The sequence below is a fragment of the Apodemus sylvaticus genome, chromosome 3, assembly GCF_947179515.1.
Source record: "Apodemus sylvaticus chromosome 3, mApoSyl1.1, whole genome shotgun sequence".
NCBI classification, from domain to species: domain Eukaryota; kingdom Metazoa; phylum Chordata; class Mammalia; order Rodentia; family Muridae; genus Apodemus; species Apodemus sylvaticus.
Genome location: NC_067474.1, coordinates 162,731,657 through 162,757,056, shown reverse-complemented (window position 1 = coordinate 162,757,056; position 25,400 = coordinate 162,731,657). Strand labels below are relative to the sequence as shown.

General features: G+C 38.2%; 2 protein-coding genes across 5 annotated transcripts in view; both read left to right on the top strand.

The window, feature by feature from the left end:
• The window catches only part of LOC127681612 (zinc finger protein 420-like), a 662,660-nt gene that overhangs the window by 220,584 nt on the left and 416,676 nt on the right, over positions 1-25,400 (top strand). Inside the window, exon 1 of one of the 4 annotated variants that reach the window (XM_052178073.1) lies at positions 483-567. The exons of the other annotated variants lie outside the window; for them this stretch is intronic. The gene's annotated coding sequence lies outside the window, so the exon portion shown is untranslated. Of the gene's footprint in view, positions 1-482; positions 568-25,400 lie in introns of those variants that run through there. 4 annotated transcript variants of the gene reach the window in all.
• Positions 484-24,427, top strand: LOC127681626 (gastrula zinc finger protein XlCGF26.1-like). The gene is made up of 5 exons (XM_052178101.1): positions 484-567; positions 2,178-2,270; positions 8,661-8,733; positions 16,910-17,036; positions 22,602-24,427. The coding sequence occupies exons 3-5, from the start codon at positions 8,704-8,706 to the stop codon at positions 24,251-24,253; spliced, it is 1,809 nt and encodes a 602-aa protein (XP_052034061.1). The 5' UTR covers positions 484-567; positions 2,178-2,270; positions 8,661-8,703; the 3' UTR covers positions 24,254-24,427.

The following is a 25,400-nucleotide window of genomic DNA, read 5'->3' as shown; positions in this document are numbered from 1 at the left end:
AGGATCACTTGTATCTGAAGGGTTCAGAACCCAGGTGCAGTGTCTTTCTACATCCAGTACTGGTCTAGTCTGGCAGCAAGCTTGAGGGGAAGCTGTGTAGAGTAGGTGCTGGGAAGCTGTGTGGAAGGCAGCCTGCAACAGAAGTGGAGGAGAGTTACCTGTTGGCGAGGGTGAGCCTCCTGCAAGATTAGCTGTCTTTAAGCAAAAGACAAAATAAAAACAAAGGAATAATAAGCAAGCCAGCAAGCAAAAATACAAAAACAACAAAAATTGCTGTGAAGAATTGGGAAGCTAATTATTTAAAAGTTCCCGAAGTAGGTGGGATTAGAGTTACAGGAAGCTGCTGAGTACTGGGCGGGTCCAGAAGGAGTGGCTCTGAGGAAGGAGGCGGAAGTGACAGGAAGTCCCGCCCTTCCAGAATTCGCTGGGTTTCTCCGCTGCGGCGTGGTCGGGAAGTCTTTGTTGGAGACGAGTGCCTCGTGTTTGCGGAACCTGAAAACTTCCTTAAGCTGCAGTTGCTGTCCTGGCCTCCTAGGACATTCAGCTGCTCGTCCTGTCCCCTGCCAGGTCAGAGGAGCTGTTGGACTGGGAAAGGGGCAGGAGCGGAGCAGGGGTGTGGAGCAGGGGTGCATTTTCTGCCGCCACCCTCACAGTTGTGTTGTGGGTATCTTACCGTTATCAGGAAGTTTGAGATCCTGTGAACTGGGTTTATGGTGATATTTTAATTAATGTTATAGTTTCCAGAATTTTTCTAAAATAACCTCGTAGATCCTTGGTCATCTTTGGAGTATGTATACCAGGAGGGTTTTCTGTGCAAAAGCCTTAATAAAGCTCCCCAAATTCAAATTCCTTCATGCTTTCTTAACTGCCCTGGTCATCCATTTGCCATTTCAATTCCCTTTCTCCGAGGAACGAACTGAATAGGCATGCCGAAACTTTTTGTTGCATGGGGGACCAGTGCCGATTTCATTGAATTACAAAATTTCGATACAAAGCACCATCATATAGCTGTAAATATTAACATTAACCAAGTAAAGTTCTACTCTGCATTAATTTAACACTGAGGTATATGCAGTCTTTGATGTAAATACAGCATTCAGAAAAGTGTCTTCATAGGCTTAGTTATTAATATTACACTTTAGCTTTGAATGAAAAATGAAGACAGGTATGGCTGAGGAAAAGATATGTAGTAGGTTCTGTTAACCCTGAGTGCTGCCAGAGAATAACCAGTTCCACCATGCGGGCAAGCTTTATAAATTTTACTTCCTGACCAAGAGAAGGACTTTGTTCACATACTACAGGTGGTTTTATAGACCATTGTAGTTTCCTATGAGGCTTAATTATTTTCCTAAGACATGTAACCTGCAGCATTGTAAGAAGATACCTGGTTCTTGGGCTGGTGGTGAGGTTAATTTTTGGCATTTTAGTTTGAGGGAGAAAGCATTCAGAGTTAACTAGTTGGGTCCAAAATGAACCACGCCTCCAGATGGGGGGAGGGCGGGACATGTGAAATTGAAAGTGAGCCTGTAGTTAGAGGGGCAGGCCAGGAGATAACCAGGAGAAAAGAAACCACTTAACCAACTATGTCTTCATTGATATGTTAACAGGCTCTTCAGTTAGCCCTGCCTCCTGAATGTCTTTGAATCCTTCCTTGGTTCTGCCCAGCTTGCTGTGAGATGCTGATAGCAGGCCAAGTTATTTTTATGAGTAGGAAACTTACTATGGATTAAGAACAAATTAGACAGCACCTGTGAAATAATCATGATTGCTCACTTCCTACAGAAAAATGTCTCCTTGGTTCATGAGAAGCACTCTGCCCTTGCACAATCATGGTTTGCTGAGTTCTTGCAGGTGTGGAATGCTTCGACCCCTGCGCTCAGGGATTTTTTCCCCAGAGAACTTATGTTGGAGAAGTTCAACAGTCTGGATTCCGTGTGTCACGATATTTTTCTTACATTCTTTCTTGTTCCTCCTCCATGTTGCTGGGAAAAGGACTCTGTATGTGTGTTAACTGTGTGATTCATTATTATATCACATAGGAAATCCTTAGATTGAAAGAGACATTTTCATATCATCTCTTTCCTTCATGGTTATCCTTTTGTCTGCTGTTGGTATCTTTTATTTTTGTACACTGAAAAGTTCCAGGTTCTTTCTGAAGAATATTTTCCCATTTTCAGGTCTCCACATACCCAGCCAGATCTTGATAACTATAAATCAATACTAAGAGCCCTGGATGATAAAGACCAAGGAGACTCTAACAAAGGTTCCAGGTATGTTAGAAGGAATGAACAAGCGGTGGGGTGGGGCTAACCTGTCAGTTGAAATAGCACATGAGTTTGGTTTTTCCAGATGCTATTTCATTAATGATTCTGGAAGATTTCATTGAGAATAATATTAGATGTGACATAAAGGATTTCACATGGTAGGCAGTTCAGTCAGCAGTCAATTGATGTTAATATTTAATTAGTTTTGAGGCTCTGAATTAGCAGATGCCCATTGAAAACAAAGTTTCTTTTAGACAGCCTGAAATCATCAGGGTGTGGCAATGGCCATTTACACAGGAAGCCAGTATCAGTTTTTTTTGTTGTTGTTTTGTTTTGTTTTGTTTTTTTGAGACAGGGTTTCTCTGTGTAGCCCTGGCTGTCCTGGAACTCACTCTGTAGACCAGGCTGGACTCAGAAATCCACCTGCCTCTGCCTCTCAAGCTTTGGAATTAAAGGCATGTGCCACCACCACCCGGCTTAGTGTTTTCCCTCCTAGGGCCTGTGACCTTCCTTACTGGATCTTAACCAGATTCTCAGTTTAATCTATGTATTTTCCCCCCACTGAGTAGCTCATCTAGAACAAGAAAATACTCTGTTACCACAGATCTTCTTGACACCATGATACTAGTGGCTATGCCTTACCTGGCATATTGAGATTGTAGCACACAGGATACAAATCTGGGTATGGCCTTTGTTAACTCTGCCTCCTGCCCCAGTTTGACTAACAGTTTTTGACACTATAAATGCTACCACCAGAGAGTCCATCCATGATATTTGTTGACAGAGTGAATGATCTGATCTGGGTTGTTTTTGTCCAGAACATGCACTTTCTTTCTGAATCTCATATTCTGTTCAGTCTAAATGGTATTTTGTCCTTGAATTATGTTCTCACTGAAGCCGTGCATTGCATTAGTCCTGATTACAGTAGAATAATTACTGTTATCTTTCCCTGTACTGTTTGTTTTAGTCTTGAGTCTCTTTCCCTTAGTATTCTGAGGTATGTTTCTTCTCTTACATTCTAGAAAGCTTGTATACTAAGCAGTGTTAGATTTTCCACTTCGTTATAAAAGCACCTTTTATTTTCCTTTTGTAATTATTGTCTGGGAGGCTTATTATGTTTGTCCAGTTACCTTGGCCTAGACCTGTAAGACTTTAGCTTCTGTAAAATCTTATCTTAACATACAGTGTTTTCAGCCTATGAAATTTCCAGCTGAATATGATCCCCCATTCTTGTTCATTCTCTCTCTCTCTCTCTCTCTCTCTCTCTCTCTCTCTCTCTCTCTCTCTCCTCCCTCCCTCCCTCCCTCCCTCCCTCCCTCCCTTTCTATTTTTGGTTAAATGTATTATTTATCTACATTTCAAATGTTGTTCCCTTTCCTGGTTCCCCCTCCCCCATGGAAAGTCTCATAACCCATCTCCCCTCCTCCTGTTCCCTAATCAACCCTCTCCTGCTTTTCTGTCCTAGTATTCCCCTACTTCCCAGGACCAAGGGGCCTCTCCTCCCTTTGATGTCCAACAAGGCAATCCTCTGATGCCTATGCATCTGGAGCCATGGGTAACTCCATGTGTACTATTTGGTTGATGGTTTTGTCCCTGGGAGCTTTGGGAATACTGGGTGGCTCACTCATAAGGTTTTTTTTTTTTTTTTTTTTTTTTTTTTTTTTGAGACAGGGTTTCTCTGTGTAGCCCTGGCTGTCCTGGAACTCACTCTGTAGACCAGGCTGGTCTCGAACTCAGATATCCGCCTGCCTCTGCCTCCCAGAGTGCTGGGATTACATGAGTGCTCCACCACCGCCTGGCAGCACACTCATAATGTTGTTCCTCTTATGGTGCTGCAAACCCCTTCAGCTCCTTGGGTCCTTTCTCTAGCTCCCCCATTGGGGACGTTGTGCTCACTTCAATGGCTGGCTGAGAGTGTCCCCTCTGTATTCGTCATACACTAGCAGAGCCTCCCAGGTGACAGCAATATCCATCTCCGGTCAGCAAGCACTTGTGGGCATCCACTGTAGTGTCTGGCTTTTGTAGCTGTATATGGATTGATCCCTAGGTGAGGCAGGCTCTGGTTGATCTTTCCCTCAGACTCGGCTCTACACTTTGTATCTCCTCCTGTGGATATTTTGTTCCCCCTTCCTTCTAAGAAGTGACAGAATATCCATACTTTGTTCTTCCTTCTTCTTGAGCTTCATTTGATATGTGAATTGTGTCTTAGGTATTCCAAGCTTCTGGGCTAATATCCACTCATCACTGAGTGCATACCATGTGTATTCTTTTGTGATTCAGTTACCTCACTCAGGATGATATTTTCTAGTTCAACCCATTTGCCTGAGAATTTCATGAATTCATTGTTTTTAATAGCTGAGTAGTAGTCCATTGTGTAAATGTACCACATTTTCTGTATCCATTCCTCTGTTAAGGGACATCTGGGTTCTTTCCAGACTTTGGCTATTATATGGCTGCTATGAAAATAGTGGAGCATTTGTCCTTATTACATGCTGGGGAATCCTCTGGGTATATGCCCAGGAGTGGTATAGTAGGGTCCTCTGGTAGTATTATATCCAATTTTCTGAGGAACTACCAAACTGCTTTCCAGAGTGGTTGTACTAGCCTTGCAATCCCACTGGCAGTGGGAGAGTGTTCCTCTTTCTCCACACACTATCCAGTGTTTGCTATCCCCTGCGTTTTTTGATCTTGGCTACCCTGACTGGTGTGAGGTAAAATTTTGGGGTTGTTTTGATTTGCAATTCCCTGATGACTAAGGATGTTGAACATTTCTCTAGGTACTTCTCAGCCATTCGATATTCCTCAGTTGAAAATTCTTTGTTTGGCTCTGTAGCCCATTTTTAATAGGTTACTTGGTTCTCTGGAGTCTTAACTTCCTGAGTTTTTTGTATATATTGGATGTTAGCCCTCCATAGAATGTAGGGTTGGTAAAGTGATTCTTAACCCTTAACTGGCTGGTTCTACTCAGCTGTTCCAGCTCAAACTCCTCTCTCAGCTGACTCATTCTATCTGCTTCTTCTCTGAGACACTGAAATGCTCTGCTGAGCCTTAAATTAAGTATACCGATCTTTTTAAATCTTTGGGGGCCTTCTCTTTCTCTTGCTCGATCTCTTTACCTGTGACTAGCATGTTCTCTGTCCAATCAGATTACATAAAATCTCTCTGAATAAAACTGTTTCTCCCTCTTTGTTGCCCTGCTCTCTCAACTGTTCTGTACTGGTGCCCATGCACTCTACTGTATTCCTTTACTATTCTCTTCCTGTACCGTCTTTCTCTCCCTTAAGTAGCTTCCCCTTCCTCTCTCATCTCAGGACAGTTGCGCATATCCTGTTCTGTCAGATCTTTCTGTGACATTTCACATTTTCTGCCATTCAATTAGACAACACTTTAAAACATGGGTGCCACCTTCTTAGTAACTGTCCTTTTGTTCTTTGGGATTAAAGTGAATACTAAGGACATGCTTGTATTCCAACTATAGTGATTAAAATTGTGTGCCATGGGCTGAACCACACGCGAAGTTGAAACAGGTTCAAATATTCCTACATAATATTTGGTTGCTTTAGTTCTACAGAATTTCTTTTTCCTGAACTGAAAACTAAGGTTCACAAATAATACTCTTCATTATGTAGAAATCTGTTTCGTCTATTCTGACTTCTACCAAGATTGTATTGTGATCCTCTTTCATGATTGGTCAATGAAATTCTGTTCTTTGTGAGATTGTCTTTCTTAGCATTTGTAATCTAGAAGGTTTGCTGGCATTGTGAGTGGCAAAGTATAGCTCAGATTGGTGTCCATTTCTTGTGTGGGATAGCGCTTCACTATGTTGTACATTAGGAATATTTCCTAGTTTTCTTGTATTCCTTCATTCTTCACAGGAAACGTCTTATTTTCTATGACCTCATGAAATATGTATTTCTTATTCCTTTGTGCATATTTTCATCAGCTTATTAGCTAAGTAGGTTTTTGACTAAAAAGCATGTCTCAATATATCAATGTGTTCAAATGTACTTTATACACTGTCAATACTAGTAGCCACTTTTCTTGATTTAATATTACATTTGCCAGTTATTTTTTCTTAGGTTTGGGATATATTCCATGCTCTCCTGATTTTAATCTGTGGATAAATATTTAGCACTACTGTATGCTAATGTCACCTCTTTTGATGGTAAGGGATAGTACAAGACAACTGGAGAGAGGTACATTTTTACAGCACTTAGATGTGAAAATAGGCAGATACAACTGTGAGTACAGTAATCCAGTCACTGAGAGACTTTCCTAGGGAATGCTAGGCTAGAATGCTGTGGTCTTCTAGTACTCAAGGGTTCCAGTGTCTGAACACTACACATTGCTATTTGAGTTTCTCAGCTGTAAAAAGATTGTGATAAACCAATATGAGCTTTCCAATTTGACTGGAAAGCTCAAAAGTTTGGAATTATGTCTGTTCAGAATCAGGTGTGTATTTGAGGAAATATCAGTTCCAAGATTTAAAGTCAGAGCCCTCGTGTTCACATTGATTTCATGATGGAAGTATGTAAAACCATGGGTTATTCTTGTCATTCTAGAATGAGCTCTTGTTCAGTCTCCATGAAATTGAAGGTGTACCTTTCCTGTTATACACACAGACAAAATAATTCCATGATACACATTCATTTTATATATTTACTTCTTTTTGAATTTAAAACACAGCATCGGTCACTGGAGCAGGAATTTATGATCTGTTGGTGGTAAAAATGACAGCGATACTCAGCCTATGTGTTACAGTCAAGAATCATAAAGTGACATGCTTTTGAAAAATGTCCTGATTGCTCCTTAAAAATTTATGTATTCCTATGCCCATTTTTTATTACCCACATGTTGCTGTCTATAAATGCCCAGGGCATCAAGTTTTACATATTGAATTTTTTTAAAAAAAGATTTGTTTATTATATGTAAGTACACTGTAGCTATTTTCAGATACACCAGAAAAGGGCATCAGATCTCATTATGGATGGTTGTGAGCCACCCTGTGGTTGCTGGGATTTGAACTCAGGACCTTCAGCAGAGCAGTCAGTGCTCTTAACCACTGAGCAATCTCTATAGCCCCCATATTGTAAATTTTTGACAGCATTATATTTTTCCGTGCATGTCAAATTTCTGTTTTACAGAAATTCCTGTTCTCAGTAATTTTTTTATCACATGAATAAGGGATTATCTTCATTTTTTTCATGCATACTAATGTTAGAATGTTTACAGAGAAACATTCTGATAGAGTATTTGCCTTACCTCATTAATTTGCTGCTGCAGATATTACAAAGCTCCTAAAAATTATTTTAATCTGTGCTGTCTAAATCTCCTAGTACTTGCAATTATAGGTGAGTGACCTTTGCACATGAAGTGCCCCAGAGTGCTTTCACAGTTATCATCGCCTCATTCTCAGTCCCATCCCTTGTTATCTTGTTATTCATGTTTTCATCGTACCTGTGTGTGTCATGTATGTTCTGAGGCAGGTTTTGGGTGGGTATCCATGCTGTCATATGTTCATAATTCCATATTCCATAGTAAATGGCAGTATGGGTTCCCATAACTCCACTTCCTCCTCCTTTTAGAGCCTTGCTTTTTCCTCCGCTGCTGGGTTTTTACTCAGAACTCTCTAAATCGGCTGTTTCCCTTCATAGACTATGTTTGTCTGACTTAGGCTGAAAGCACCAACAATTGAAGTGCATTTCCAGTATTTCTCCATATAGCAGTATGTCAGTTACCAACTTGTCACTACTACACTGGTAGTTACACATTGTCAGATAGGTTAGTATTACAGCACAAGGATCAGCATCTAGGGAGAGCCATTACGGACTCCTAACACCCATCTGCCTACAGCACTGTTTATAGCAGTTTGTAGGCTAAACCAGCACATCCAAGATTATTTTAGACACTGAATGGTCTTCTGATTTCTCTGACTATTCTTTAGGAATGTGTAAAACCAAATCGTATTGTCTCATTATTTTTCTATGGCTTAGTAAGAGTATTATCAGATATCTTATGTATTCTAGTGTGAAATACATGAAATATAATTCAATTCTAAGCATCCATCATGGTAGCCACTAGCCCAGTGTGCTTGAGTCTAGACTCAGGAAGATAATTTCTCACAAATAACTCTGAGTAGTAATGTCTCATGGCAGGTATGCATGTGCTCTCATTTTTTGCCTTGTGCCTGCTGATGTTAGAAATAGGCCTCAGATTATACTCATATTCCTTTCCACACTAAATATGTCATTACGTGCTCTCATGTATGTAGAAATGTTGACAAGATTCCTGGTACTATTTTGCTTTAATGTATTTTTATGTGTTTTAGCATTGTTCATACTGTAGTTGTATTAATTTCACCTTTGTGTTTTTCAAACCCTGTTGTGAAATTTCAAGGAGAGGTCCAATATTTGAACCCGGGAGAAGAACAACAAAAAGAATGAGTGCTTCTCTGGTAAACACTTCACAGGTCAGTGTGCTGTCCACATTTTTTTAAGAAATCTCGCTATCATTCAAACTATTCAAAAATTTTAGCATCTACATATGGTCATGTTAACTAAAGGTCTTATTTTTCTATTATCTTCATTTTCTTTTGGGATAATGGAAATTTAATGTTTAGGAATTTCACATATATTACTCCATTATATTTTCACTAGATTTTGTACTATGAGGAAATACAATTTCCATGGACTGAAGACCTGCAGGTCTGAAAGAGAATCTATTGTAAATGATTCTTTTTTTTTGTTTGTTTTTGTTTTTGTTTTTTTGGTGTTTTGGATTTGGTTTTTTCGAGGCAGGGTTTCTCTGTATAGCCCTGGCTGTCCTGGAACTCACTCTGTAGACCAGGCTGGCCTCGAACTCAGAAATACTCCTGCCTCTGCCTCCCAGAGTGCTGGGATTACAGGCGTATGCCACCACCACCTGGAGTAAATGATTCTTAATGCTATTGATGGCTAATTTCTACATTAGATGAAGTTGTCTATTATATTAATGTGGAAGGAAAGTCACATGTGTCACATAAATAGCATTTCAGTTATGGTCTGGGTTCCAAACAAAAGCTTGTGTTGTGGATATGGAAATATGTGGAGACTGATGACACTGAGGAATATATGGAAGAGAACAATTTGTAGAAGTATAAAATTATAGGAGCGCACTGTCTGGAATCCTAATCGTAAAAGCATTAACATCCTGGATGTACAGAAGATGACAGGAATATGTGTCTTTCTTTTGCTATAACACTGATGTGTTTGTAAGCAGATGCAGATTGCATTACTTTTTTTTTTAATTTTATAACATTCTTTTCATTTATATATTTATTTATTCTGCTCCAGATTTTATTCTCCCTCACCTCCCCATTCCCCCATGACTATTCTACATCCCATACCTCCTTCCCACCCCCAGCTCCCATTCAATCAGACCACTAAACTCCCTAGAGCCTTTAGTCTCTTGAGGGTTAGGTGCACCTTGGCTGCCTGAACCCAGATCCAGTAGTCCTCTGTTTTATATGAGTTAGGAGCCTCATATCAGCTGGTGCATGCTGCTAGTTTGGTGGCAGAGTGTTTGAGATCTCAGGGGTCCAGGTTAATTGAGACTGCCTGTCCTCCTACAGGATTGCCCTGCTCCTCAGCTTCATCCAGCCCTTCCATAATTCAACTACATAGGCCAGCAGCTTCTGTCCATTGGCTGGGTGCAAATATCTGCATTTGAAACTTTCAGCTGCTTCTTGGGTCTTCTGGAATGCAGTCATGATAGGTCCCTTTTTGTGAGTGCTCCATTGCCTCAGTAATAGTGTCAGGCCTTGGGACCTCTCCTAGAACTGGAACCCACTTTTGGCCTGTGGCTGGACCTTGTTTTCCTCAGGTTCCTCTCCAGTCCCATCCATGCATTTCTTTCAGACAGGAAAAAATATGGGTAAGAGTTTTGACTGTGGGATGGCAACCCCTCCCTCACTTGATGGTCTGTCTTTTAGGTGGAGGTGGGATCTATATGTTCCCTCTCCCAACTGTTGGACATTTCATTTGACGTCCTAAGATTCTCTCACCTCCTGAGTCTCTGGTGCATTCTGGACGGTCTCCCTAACCTCCTACTTCTTGAGGTTGCCTTTTTGCTTTCTTTTCTACTGGCCTCACGGCTTCAGTCTTTTTCCTCACCCTATACGAGATCCTCCTCTTGCCCATTTACTCCCTGTCCGTCTGACCATCTCTCCATCCGATGTCCCTCCCTCCACACTTGTGATTGATTGCTTGTCTCTCCCAAGTGGTACTGAGGGTCCTCACTTGGGTCCTTCAGGTTGTTGACCTTTTTGAGTTCTGTGGACTGCGTGTGTGTACACGTGTGTATGCACTTATGCGTGTGTATTTGGAATTTTATGTGACACAATGATCATGGGTGTGTTTACACCTGAGATTTATTTGTCTCAAGAGAGATACTGCCCTGTGTGGTGCTCTATGGCAAGTTCTCAATGGGTTATTTCCCTGTTCTCTTTTGGTTTATTTCTGGGTCTTCAATTATATTCCATTGTTCTGCCTGCCTGCCTGTTTCTGTACCAATACCTTGTGATTTTTATCACTATTGCTTTGTAGTAGAGCTTAAGGTCAGAGATGGTAATTGCAACTGAAATTCTCATATTATTGAGAATAGTTTTTGCTATACTGTTTTTTGTTGTTGTTCTTGTTGTTTTTCCAGATCAAATTGGGAATTGCTCTATATCTGTGAAAAATTGTGTTGGAATTTTAATGAGTGTTGTGTTGAGTCTGTAGGTTGATTTTGGTAACATTGCCATGTTTCCTTACCAGCTCAATGAATTCTTTGGTGGAATTTTGGAAATTTGGGAGTCACATATGTATACTATCATATCATCTGCAAATAGTGATATCTTGACTTCTTACATTCCAATCTGCATCACTTTGGCATTGTTTTGTAGTCTAATTCCTCTGGCTAGAACTTCAAGTACTATGTTGAATAGATAGACAGACCATGTGCAGCCTTGTCTAGTTGCTGATTTTGGTTGAGTGCTTCAAGTTTTTCTCCATTTAGTTTGATATTGACTATTGGTTTGCTATATATTTCTTTTTCTATGTTTTATTATGAATTACTGAGCATTGAATTACTTATCTTTTATAGCAAGTAGGGAGGGTTGTATTTTGTTAAAGCCATTTTAAGCATCTAATGAGATGATCATTTTCAATCCATTCCTATCTGCATTACTTTGGCATCCTTTTGTAGTCTAATTCCTCTGGCTAGAACTTGAAGTACTATGATGAATACACAGGCTTTTAATATGTTTTATTACGAGCATTGAATTACTTATCTTTTATAACAAGTAGAGGTTTTGTATTTTGTTAAAGCCATTTTAAGCATCTAATGAGATGATCATTTAATTTTTTTCTTGGAGTTTTTGATACACTGTATCATGTTGATGGATTTCTGTATATCGAACCATCCATGCATCCCTGGATAAAGCTTGCTTATTCTTGGTGAAAGATAATTTTAATTTGTTCTGGAGTCAGTTAGCTAGAATTTTAGTGAGTATTTTTGCAGTGATATTGATAAGGAAAATTAGTCTGAAGTTCTCTTTCCTTGTTGGGTCTTTGATTAATTTAGGTATCAGTGTAACTGTGGATTCTTAGAATGAATTAAATAGTGTTCCTTCTGATTCTATTTTGTGGAAGAATTTGAAAAGTATTGGTATTAGGTCTTCTTTAAAGGTCTGATAGAATTCTGCACTAAACCCATCTGGGCGTGGGCTTTATTTTAGTTGGGAGACTTTTAATGATTACTTTTATTTCTTTTGGGGTTATGGGACTGTTTAGATTGTTTATCTGATCCTGATTTAACATTGGTACCTGTTATCTGTCTAAAAAATCATTATTTCATCTAAATTTCCAGTTTGTTAAATATAGACTTTTGTTATAGGATCTCATTTTTTTTTTTAAATTTCCTTGGTTTCTATTGTTATGTATCCCTTTTCTGATTTTGTTAATTTGGTTACTGTCTCTATGCCCTCTGGTTAGTCTGGCTAAGGGTTTATCTTTCTTGTTGATTTTCTCAAAGGACGAGCTACTGGTTTGATTGATTACTTGTATAGTTTTCTTTGTTTCTACTTAGTTAATTTTGTCTCTGCATTTGTTTCCTGCCTTCTATTCCTCTTGAGTGTGTTTGCTTCTTTTGTCCTAGAGCCTTCACATATGCTGTTAAGCTGCTGGTGTATGAACTCTCCAATTTCTTTAGGGAGGCACTCAGAGCTATGACTTTCCTTTTAGCAATGTTTTTATTGTATCCAATATGTTTGGATATGTTGTTCCTTCATTTTTGTTAAATTCTAAAAAGTATTTAATTTCTTTCTGTTTTTCTTCCCTGACCAAGTTATTATTGAGTAGAGAGTTTTTAAGCTTCCATGTGTAGGTGAGCTTTCTGTTGTTCTGTTGTTATTCTTAGTCCATGATGATGTGATAGGATACATGGGATTATTTCATATTTTCCGTATCAGTTACCACTCGTTTTGTGTTTATAATATGTTCAATTTTGGAGAATGTACCATGAGGTGCTGAGAAGAATATGTGTGTTTGTGTGTGTGTGTGTGTGTGTGTTTGTGTGTGTAAGTATGAAATGTTCTATAAATTTCTGTTAATTCTATTTGGTTCACACATTATGTTAGTTTCACTGTGTCTCTGTTCAGTTTGTTTCCATGGTCTGTTCATTGGTGAGAGTGTTGTACTGAAGTCTCCTACTCGTATTGTATCAGGTTCAATGTGTGCTTTGAGATTTAGTAGAGTTTCTTTTACAGATGTGGTTGCCCTTCCATTTGGGATATATATGTTCAGAATTTGGAGTTCATCTTGGTAGGTTTTTCCATTGATGAGTATGAAGTGTTGTCATTCCTCCTCTTTTTCAATAACTTTTGGTTGAATGTCAATTTTATTCAATATTGGAATGGCTACTCCAGATTGTTTCTTGGGACCATTTGCTTGGTTATTCTTTTTTTCCAATTTTTTCTCTTCTATTCTTTTTTTTTGTCAATTTGTATACATATATATTTCACATATTGTTAATAGGTCTTCTATGAAACACAAGATCAAAAACTCCTATAGAACAATGAGATAACCTTGTTTTGCCTACATATCAAAAGCTCTTATAAAGCCAGTCATAGATCCACCCACTCTAGGGGGGCGGCAGCAGGAGAAGCACAAGGTGAATGTCATCCTCAGCTATGCAGGGAATTTAAGAGTCATCATGGTTTATATGAGGCCTTCCTCCTGGCCTGCAGATAGGACTATGTGGTCCCTACATAGGGCTGGGGTGGGGCTACAGGGCAGGCTCCCTTTTTTTTTGTTTGTTTTTTTGGATTTGTTTTTGTCTAAGACAGGGTTTCTCTGTGTAGTCCTGGCTGTCCTGGAGCTCACTCTGTAGACCAGGATGGCCTTGAACTCAGAAGTCCGCCTGCCTCTGCCTCCTAGAGTGCTGGGATTACAGGCGTGCGCCACCACTGCCTGGCATAGGCTCTTTTATTCCTTAGAAGGAAGCCTGGTTCCTCTACTCTTTTTCCTTTTCTCTTGAAATAATGTGTTCCATACGGAAAAACTGAAGGGATTTTGTTAATGCTTTAATTTTGCTTTACAGTATTTCTTAAGTATATAATTGTTCATCTGCATGCATTTGCATACACTGAATGATACATTATGTCCATAGATCCCTGGATTCTGTACCAAACTCTTGAGACTGAAGTCACAGCAAGAGTTTTTAACTCTTAGTCAATTTTTCCTACCCCTGGTTTATATTTCTTATGCCAATTTGTAATAGACATGTGTGTCATTGTTTTTTAAAAACAAACTAAGATTTCTTTTTTTGAGACAGGGTTTTTCTGTGTAGCCCTGCCTGTCCTAGAACTCACTCTGTAGACCAGGCTGGCCTCAAACTCAGAAATCCGCCTGTCTCTGCCTCCCAAGTGCTGGAATTAAAGGCGTGCACCACCACTGCCCAGCACGAAGGAAGAATTAAAGGTAATAGTTATCTATGGAAGCTACTATTCTGATACACAAATAAGGTCATATACCAAAGAAAGAAAATAATGATAAAATTGCACAATTGAAAATTTCCATTAAGTCAATCCTATGGTGAATAATGTATTCCATGTGAAGTGTTAGAATAATTCTCCCTCAATTTCAAAGATTTGATTAAGAAATTATTCTACTTCATTGAAATGAATTGTGACATATACAATTTATTTACCCATAGAAACCTAAGTATTCTTTTATGAAAGACCATATGGAATTTATGAAATACTAATTATTTGTATTGCTTGTGCCAGCTTTCTTATAACTTTAAATAATTTGATGCTCTCTAATAGTGGTTTTTCTATTTCCTAGTTGTCAATGTACTTTCATATAATAATTTCCCTAACTATTAGATTCTATGTGTCATTTGAAATGTTAATGTATGTCCTGACATTGCAGTCCTTTTCTGTCTAAAAATAAAAAAAAAAAATGGTAACATTTAGTATGTTATAATACAGTCATGTGAGATACAGCTTCGTCCACGATTGAACTAGTTACCATATTTGAGCAAGGTGGACTTTGTAGAACTGAAAGCATATTTTTTTTTATCATGACTTGACCATCTGTGATGACACTAGGGTTGTCTTTGATATTAAAGCTTATTTCATAAAAGTACATTTCTACATCTAGATATCAAATGTACCTAGTATATTCTATAAAGTTTTGCAGCTTTTGAGGTGATTATATCATGCATTCACAGAGAGATATAAACAGAAGGAAGTCTATGACTATTTTAGAAAGTATCTTTTATTAGAGTAAGCAACTTTTTTGTACAATGTTGATTACATTTGCCTGAAATTATGCATATGTGCTGTATAGTCCTCCTGGCCCTGGTGTTCCAGCAGAGATCACTGGCTTTTAAAGAACTGGGTTTAAAAATCCAATATGTAGTGCCATGAGATTGCTGGGATATAAATTTCATAATAGAGGACTTAAAACGATATTATACAATCCTATCTGCACACAAAACTTTCTAACGTAGTTCTTGTGGCAAATATTTCATTTGCTTCTAAGGTCTCAAAACCACAAAAAATTAATGAAATGGAAAGCCTTCATAAATGAGAGCATTATAGTAAGTCACTCTATAGATTGCCTATATAGGAGCAGCAATTCATAATGTTAGTCACATTTCTATGAAACTTTAAGAAAACATTTGTCCTTTAATATTTTACTTTCCTCATTTGTATCAGAAAGTATCTTCTATTCTTTAGGGCCTTTTTTAAAAAAATATTTTTATTTTCTATATTCTTTGTTTACATTCCAAATGATTTCCCCTTTCCCAGATCCCCCCTCCCCATATGTCCCATAAACCTTCTCCTTTATATCCATTCTCCAATGACCTCCCTCCTTTTTTCCCTCTGTCTTTATATTCCCCTACAATGCTAGATCAATCCTTTCCAGGATCAGGACCTTATCCATATTACTTCATGGGAGTCATTTGTTATGCGATTTGTGCCTTGGGTATTCAGGGCTTCTCGGCTAATTAATATCCACTTATCAGGGATTGCATTCCATGTGTATTCTTTTGTGACTGGGTTACCTCACTTAGGATGATATTTTCCAGATCAAACCATTTGCCTAAAAATTTTGTGAATTCATTGTTTCTCATTGCTGAGTAGTATTCCATTGTGTAAATATACCACATTTTCTGTATCCATTCCTCCTTTGCGGGGCATCTGGGTTCTTTCTAGCTTCTGGCTATTATAAATAAGGCTGCCATGAACATAATGGAGCATGTGTCTTTACTGCATGCAGGGGAATCCTTTGGGTATATGGCCAGGAGAGGTATAGCAGGGTCCTCTGGAAGTGTCATGTCCAGTTTTCTGAGGAACCGCCAGACTGATTTCCAAAGTGGTTGTACCATTTTACAGCCCCACCAGCAGTGGAGGAGTGTTCCTCTTTCTCCACATCCTCGCCAACACCTGCTGTCTCCTGAGTTTTTGACCTTAGCCATTCTGACTGGTGTAAGGTGAAATCTCAGGGTTGTTTTGATTTGCATTTCCCTAATGACTAATGATGTTGAGCACTTCTTAAGGTGTCTCTCGGCCATCCGAATTTCTTCAGGTGAAAATTCTTTGTTTAGATCTGTACCCCATTTTTTAATAGGGTTATTTGGTTCCCTGGGGTCTAACTTCTTGAGTTCTTTGTATATATTGGATATTAGCCCTCTATCAGATGTTGAAAAGATAGCCTTTTCAACAAATGGTGCTGGTTCAATTGGAGGTCAGCATGCAGAAGAATGCGAATTGATCCATTCTTATCTCCATGTGGATACTAAACTTCACTCCAAGTGGATCAAGGACCTCCATGTAAAACCAGACACAGTGAAACTAATAGAAAAGAAACTTGGGAAGACCCTAGAGGACATGAGCACAGGGGAAAAGTTCCTGAACAGATCACCAATAGCTTATGCTCTAAGATGAAGAATTGACAAATGGGACCTCATAAAATTACAAAGTTTCTGTAAGGCAAAGGACACGGTTAAAAGGACAAAACGGCAACCATCAAATTGGGAAAGGATATTCACCAGGGCCTTTTATTAATATAGGAAAGCAATTATGTCCAGAGCAAATAACTAGTTTTCCATTACAGGGCCTGTTAACCTTCAAGGATGTGGCTCTGGACTTCTCACTGGAGGAATGGGAATGTCTCAATTTTGCTCAAAGGGCATTGTACATGGATGTGATGATGGAGAATTACAACAATCTTTTGTTTGTCGGTAAGACTACACTTCTTGTTGATTTTCTGAATCTTTATTTGAATTTTCTTCCTATATTTTTTGAGATATTTCCATCCCTCTTATCTATCTTTAAATGGAAACTTCTGAATTGAAAAATATCAAATGTTTTTAACAAGGAATTATACTTCTACACACATAATAACTGGGGATCTTGCTTTTAATATTACATTAAATCATTACGTACTGTGTTTTTAGACTTAACATTGATTTTATTATCAAAGCATTTGGGTATAATTAAGCACATTTCTATAACTCACAGTATGTAGACTTCACCTGGGATAGAAGGAGAAAAGTTTAAGAAGTAAGTAACTATTTTCAACAAATAGAGACAACAATGCATAATGATAGTGGAGTGTACAGATATGAAGAAAGACAAAGCCAGACCAAAAAAAAAATAGCAACCTAAGAACTACATCAAGTTCCATTCAAAGAAGCACAAATATTTCTAGGTTTGGCTTCATGACATTTCAAAGAGAATGGATTAAAATGTGAAAGCCTACTAAATAGTCTAAAGTGTAAAATAGGACAAAATTTTCATGTTTTCATTCACAAAAGCCATCTGTGAAGGTCACACACTTGTAAAAAGCGTAGCATTGGTTGTTCACAGCTGACAGTAGCGAAGAAGAATTTCTTTTTAACTGTCATTAATGTTCTTACTCATGGAGTAAGCTATGGAAATACTTCATACAACAAAAGAATGTCCATTCATATCTACATAAGAATGACACACACATCTGATCTTTGTAATCTTTAACAAATTGATACATGTATGAAATACATTCTGTCACAATTACCACATATATTCTTTTATTACCTTCCGAATTCATTCAATTAATAGCCACTTGGGGGTTTTGTTTTGCTTTGATTTATTTCTTGTTTGAGGATCGTTGAATGAGAGTGTACAGGTAATCATTGGAGCAGAGTTGACTCTCCAGTGGTTATACTACTAAAGCAGTGATTTTCTTTTTTTTTTTTTTTCCTATGGAATATCGTCTGTATTTTCATTGGAATGGTAAAATGTAAATTGTTTTCTTGCCGATTTCCCCCCCTCCCCAAAGACCCCCCTCCTCTCACCCAGTGCCTCCTCATATATGCCCCTCCACCTGACACACTCCCACCTCCCCCCTCCCAGTTTCCCTTTGTTGGGGCCTCTATTGAGCCTTTACCTGACCAAGGACCACTCCTCCCACTGATACCCAACAAGGCCTTCCTCTGCCATATTTTTGGCTGGAACCATGTGTACCCCTTGGTTGATGGTTCTGTCCCTGGGTGTCTTGGTGCATCTGGGTTGCCGAAGTCATTGTTCTTCCCATGGTGCTATAAACCCCTTCAGCTCCTCTGGACCACCCTCTAGATCCTCCACTGGGGACCCCACGCACAGTCCAATAGTTGGTTGCTAGTTTCTGCCTCTGTATTTGTAGGGCTCTGTCAGGGCCCCTCCAGAGACAATCATGGCATGCTCCTTTTGGCTTCTTATAGTACTGACCGGGTTTGGTGACTGTTTATAGGATGAATCCCCAGGTAGGGCAGTCTCTGGGTGGCCTTTACTTTAGTCTCTGATCCACACATTGTCTCCCTTATTGCTCCTGTGAGTATTATGTTCCCTTTCTCAGAGGAACCAAAGCATCCTCACTTAAGTCCTCCTTCTTCTTGAGCTTCCTGTGGTGGGTGAATTGTAACTTGTTTATTTTGAGCTTTTGGACTAGCATCTGCTTATTAGTGAGTACATAACCATTTGTGTTCTTTTGTGACTGGGTTAACTTGCTCAGGATGACACTTTCTAGTTCCATCCATTTGCCTAAGAATTTCATGAATTCATTGTTTTTAATAGCTGAATAGTACTCCATTGTGTATATGTACCACAGTTTCTGTATCCATTCCTCTGTTGAGGGACATCTGGATTCTTTCCACCTATTATAAATAAGGCAGCTATGAACATAGTGGAGCATGTGTCCTTATTACATGTAGGAGCACTTTCTGGGTACATGCCCAGGAGCGGTATAGCTAGGTCTGCAGGTAGTACTATGTATAATTTTCTGAGGAATTGCCAAACTGATTTCCAGAGTGGTTTTACCAGTTTGCAATCCCATCTGCTGTCCCATGAGTTTTTCTTTTTTTTTTTTTTTCCTTTTTTTTTCTCTTTTTTTTTTTTTTTGGATTTGGTTTTTTTTTGAGACAGGGTTTTTCTGTACAGCCCTGGCTGTCATGGTACTCACTCTGTAGACCAGGCTGGCCTCAAACTCAGAAATCCACCTGCCTCGGCCTCCCAGAGTGCTGGGATTACAGGTGTGCACCACCACCACCTGGCTTTGAGTTTTTCATTTTAGCTATTCTGATCAGTGTAAGGTGGAATCTCAGTGTTGTTTTGATTTGCATTTCCCTGATAACTAAGGATGCTAAACATTTCTTCAGGTGCTTTAGAGCCATTAGCATTTCCTCAGTTGAGAATTCCCTGTTTAGCACTGTATCCCATTTTTTTCATAGGGTTATTTGATTCTCTGGATACTAACTTCTTGAGTTCTTTGTATACATTGGATATTAGTCCTCTATTAGATGTAGGGTTAGTAAAGATCTTTTCCCAATTTGTTGGTTGCTGTTTTGTCCTATTGACCATGTCCTTTGACTTACAGAAGCTTTGCAATTTTTTGAAGTCCCATTTTTCTATTCTTGTTCTTAGAGCATAAGCCATTGGTGTTCTGTTCAGGAACTTTTCCCCTGTATCCATGTGTTCAAGGTTTGTCCACACTTTCTCCTCTATAAGCTTCAGTGTGTCTGGTTTTATGTGTAGATCCTTGATCCACTTGGACTTCAGCTTTGTATAAGGAGATAAGAATGTGTCAACTTGCATTTTTCTGCATGCAGACCTCCAGGTGATCCAGCACCATTTGTTAAAAATGCTATCTTTTTTTCCACTGAATGTGTTTAGCTCCTTTGTCAAATATCAAATGACCGTACTTGTGTCTGTTCTTTTCTGGGTCTTCAATTCTATTCCACTGATCTTCCTGCTTGTCTGCATACCAATACCAGAGAATTTTATCACTTTTGCTTTTTAGTAGAGCTTGAGGTCAGGGATTGTGAATCCCCCAGAAGATCTTTTGTTGTGGAGAATAGTTTTTACTATCCTGAGTTTTTTGTTATTCCAGTTAAATTTGAGAATTGCTCTTTCTAGATCTATGATGAATTGATTTTTTTTCATTGATTGTATCTTTTTTTATGTTGAGGTCCTTTATCCACTTGGACTTGAGCTTTGTGCACATTGATACATATATATATTTATTTTCATTTTTCGACATACAGACTTCCAGTTAGATCATCACCGTTTATTGAAGATGTTTTCTTTTTTCGATTATGTACTTTTTGCTTCTTTCTCAAAGATAAGTGTCCGTAAGTAATTGGTTTATTTCTGGGTGGTCAACTCTATACCATTCATCAAGGTTTCTGTCTCCATATCAATGCCATGCTGTTTTTGTCACTACTGCTTTGTAGTATATCTTGAATTCAGGAATGCTGATTGCTTATTATAAAGAATGTGGGGGGTTTTTTGGTTTTGTTTTGTTTTTAACGATTCTGGGTTTTTTATTTTTCCAGATGAATTTGAGAATTGCTTTTATACAACTTTGAAGAATTTTATTTTAAATTTTAATGGGGATTGCTTTTGGTAGGATGGCCATATTTACTGTGTTAATGGTTCCAATCCATGTCCATGGGATATTTCTCCATTTTCTGGGGGATTCTTCGATTTCTTTCTTGAAAGACTTAATATTCCTGTCATACAGATCATTCACTTGTTTGGTTAGAGGCACACCAAGGAATTTTTTATCATTTGTGACTACATTGAAGGGTCTTGTTTCTCTATTTTCTTTCTCAGCCTGTTTTCATTCTTATAAAGGAAGGCTATTGATTTATTTGACTTAATTTTATATCCAGCAACCTTGCTGAAGTTGTTTCTCAGCTATAGAAGATCTCTGGTTGAATTTATGGGATTGCTCATGTATACTATCATATCATCTGCAAATAATGATACCTTGACTTCTTTGTTGCCAATTTGTATCACCTTGATCTCCTTTTGTTGTCTGGATATCTCTAGCTAGAACTTCAAGTACTATATTGAATAGATAGGATGAGAGTGACCAACCTTGTCTAGTCCCTGGGTCTTAGTGGATTATTTGAAGTATCACTCCATTTACTTTATTTTTGGCTGTTGGCTTCCTGTGTATTTCTTATGTTTAGGTATGATCCTTGAATTTCTGATCTCTCCAATACTTTTAACATTGAAGGGGTGTTGTATTCTGTAAAACATTTTTCAGTCATCTAATGAGATAACCATGTGTTTTTGGTTTTTTTTTTTAGTTAGTTTATACAGTAGATTATGTTAATGGATTTTCTTATTGCTTACGGTCTTGTGCTTGCCTCTTATCATTTTGCTTTACCTGGTGATTGCTGATCTGGGTGTCTTTGTCTGGTGTCTGCCTCTTGTTTCCCTGGGTTGCTTCCAGTGGTCCTTGCTATAGCAGGCACCCAGTGAGGCCTTCAGACCATGGCATCTGTAGAGGGGCAGGCAAGGTGTTGATTTCTTGCAGCAGATTTCCCGGGATGTTTTCACACTATTGGGTTTTAGGAAGAGCAGCAAAAGTGTTGCCCTGCATGTTGTTGTTTTCCTGGGAGGTCTTCAGACCATGGGGTCTGTTGTCCTATGTGAAGCAGAACAGTTGCCCTTCGCTGTGTGCAGTGGATGTCCTACAGGCCTTTAGACTGTGGTGCATTCAGTGCAGCAGTCAAGCTGGGGCAGGCAGAAGGTACTGACTGAAGAGGAGTGGAATTTGGGGAGCGAAGGCTTTGGGAGATGATGGGGCCTGAGAACAATGGGATCCTTGGGAATCCCAGTGTTTGTGACTGTGCTTGTTGCCCTACATACTGCGAACCTTCTGGAGGTCCCAAGACTACAGAGATGATTGATCCTGGAGAAGCTGACAATCTCCTTATTTATGATTTTTTAAATAATGCTCAAGTTTTTAAGTGGATGCACAACTGTTGGTGTGGAAAATTTTGATTTTCCTTATTTATTTACATTTGGACATATGGTCTCTGTTTAGTGCTGATACTGAATGATCTTTATCCAACATCTTGAATGCTGAGACAAGTGTTTGTAGAGGATTCATTCTATATCATGAATATTTAGCTGACCAAAGCTGCACAGTTTCACTGTGAATCAAGTCATAGTCAAAAATCAGAATTACTTTGTTTGAGATATAATTTGTGACAATTCAAAACCTGATCAATCACGTTTTTTGGCCTGGCTTCTGCAAGGTACAATTTAAAAAATAAGATTTAGAATGGTATTATCATTTCCCATCAGTTGATGTAGATCAGAATTGAGGATCTTCTGAGAATCCATGTAATCATTATGAAAAAAGCAAAAAGTCTCTAGAGAATGTGAATTCTGTAGAAGGTCTAGTTAGCCTGAAATGTCAGCAAACACCCATTATTGAATCTCTTTCTCCCCAGGACAGTAATCCCTGTCATCTCTATTTGCACTTTTTTCAGAAAATCATCTCATATGTGGAAAACATGGAAAGGTCTTAGATCAAGACAGAGAGTGCATTGTCCAAGAGCATGTGAAGATACAAGAGAAGTCTTCTAAATGTAATGGGCTTAGCAACATGATTAATGAATCCACCCAAAGTACACCTTATAAAACTAATGACAGTGATGTTGCTCTCCAATCCTCCAACCTTAAAAGACATAAAACTGGGAAAACCAGAGAAGTTTGCAAATATAATGACTGTGTAAAGTGTTTAAATGAGTGCACTCTCATTAGTGTAAATCAAGGAATACACTTGGGGAAGCAAGAAAAAAGCAATATAGAATTTGTTATTGATTATGTCCCTAAACATAAACTGATGCAGAATCAAACCAATAATGGCAAGAAGCTTTACAAATGTAGTGAATGTGACAAATGCTTTAGCCACATAAAAACTCTGAGATGTCATCAGAGAATCCATACAGGAGAGAAACTGTACAAATGTATTGAATGCGACAAATGCTTTACCCAGAAAGGCTGTTTTAATAATCATCAGAAAATTCATACAGGAGAGAAATCATACAAATGCAGTGAATGTGACAAATGCTTTAGGTACAAAGATGGTCTGAGAATTCACCAGAGAATTCATACAGGAGAGAAACCTTACAAATGTAGTGAATGTGATAAGTGCTTCACTGATCAAGGCAGTCTGAGAAGTCATCAGAAAATTCATACAGGAGAGAAACCTTATAAATGTAGTGAATGTGACAAATGCTTTACCCTACAATCCCATCTTAGGATTCATCAGAGAACTCATACAGGAGAGAAACCTTACAAATGCAGTGAATGTGACAAATGCTTTACCCAACAATCCAATCGGAATAATCACGAGAGAATTCATACAGGAGAGAAATCTTACAAATGTAGTGAATGCGATAAATGTTATACTGAACATGGCAAACTGAGAATTCATCAGAGAAGTCATACAGGAGAGAAACCTTACACCTGCACTGAATGTGACAAATGCTTTACTGAAAAAGCCACTCTGAGAGTCCATCAGAGAATTCATACAGGAGAGAAACCTTACACATGCACTAAATGTGACAAGTACTTTAGGTACAAAGTTAGTCTGAGAATTCACCAGAGAATTCATACAGGAGAGAAACCTTACACATGTATTGAATGTGGCAAATGCTTTACCCAACAATCAACTCTGAATAAACATGAGAGAATTCATACAGGAGAGAAACCTCACACATGCAGTGAATGTGGCAAATGCTTTACCCAACAATCAATCCTGAGTAAACATGAGAGAATTCATACAGGAGAGAAACCTTACAAATGCAGTGACTGTGATAAATGCTTTACTGAAAAAGCCACTCTGAGAGTCCATCAGAGAGTTCATACGAGAGAGAAACCTTACACATGCACTAAATGTGACAAGTACTTTAGGTACAAAGTTAGTCTGAGAATTCACCAGAGAATTCATACAGGAGAGAAACCTTACACATGCACTGAATGTGGCAAATGCTTTACCCAACAATCAACTCTGAATAAACATGAGAGAATTCATACAGGAGAGAAACCTTACAAATGCAGTGAATGTGATAAATGCTTTACTAAAAAAGGCAGCCTGAGACATCATCAGAAAATTCATACAAGAGAGAAATCTTAAAACCTTAAAAATGTAGTTAATTTGAAAAATGCTTTACCCCAAAACATCATCTGAACAGTCATCAGAGAATTTATACATGAGACAAATATTAAAAATATTCTGTTGCAAATGCATTATCACAACCTCAATTGGAGAAATCATCAAAGGTTTCATACAGTGAAGAAAAATGTATTAGTGAAGTAAATCCTTTATAAAGAAATGTTATCTTAACATTCATTACAGAATCCTTACAGGAGAAAAAATCTTTCAAATGCATTGCAAATATGAATCCTTTAGATTTTGCCTATCTCTTAGAATTTAACAGAGAATATATACAGGCAAGAATCTTAGCAAATGTATGCAGAACTATCTTTGACTTCATTTTTTGTTGTTGTTGTGGTTGTTGTTGTTGAGGAAGTATTTCTGCTGGGTAAATGTGGCATTTGTTTTATTCAGGGTTTATTTTTTGCAACACTTGGGGCTCCAAAAAGAGAATTAGTATGATTTTGTAAAACTTGTGAAACCCTTCTCACAATGTTCAAATCTTTGATAATGGCAACTATGTATGCTGAGACAAACTCTGAAAATGTGACTATGTAGTAAAGTTTTCTTTGAACTTTTACTTGTTCACTGTCAAATATTACAAGATGAAGACAAGTGGGGAAGTCATAAGAATATAATATTGTGTAAAAATTTCTTGAGAATGCCATAGGAATATAAAATAGTTTAAAATTTTCTTTGAGATAGAAATAATCTATTCCAAAGAGAACCTAATTAAAGTTTGTATTATATAAAAGATCTAATAAAAATATTTAATAAAATTGTCAGTATTCTGCATATAAAATTCAAATTAACAAATTTAGATTGTACTTAAAAGTGTATTTGAGAAACTGAGCCACCAAAACTGCAAGTTCTTCATCCTATATGTATGCCTAGAGATGTGAAGTGTGCTTTGAGTATCCAGTATTCATAATTCATATCAAATGTTGGTTTCATGCTTCAGTATAAGAACTGACTTATGAGTCCTTTGTGCTCTAGTCAGCAACTCCTTCCCCATTGTCCTGTAAATAAAGCTGAATGATTTAACAAGTTTCACCTGGTTGTTTTTAGTTTATACTTGGGATATTTAGATGAATATATGTTGAATCTTTCCTGGAAATGTTTTGCA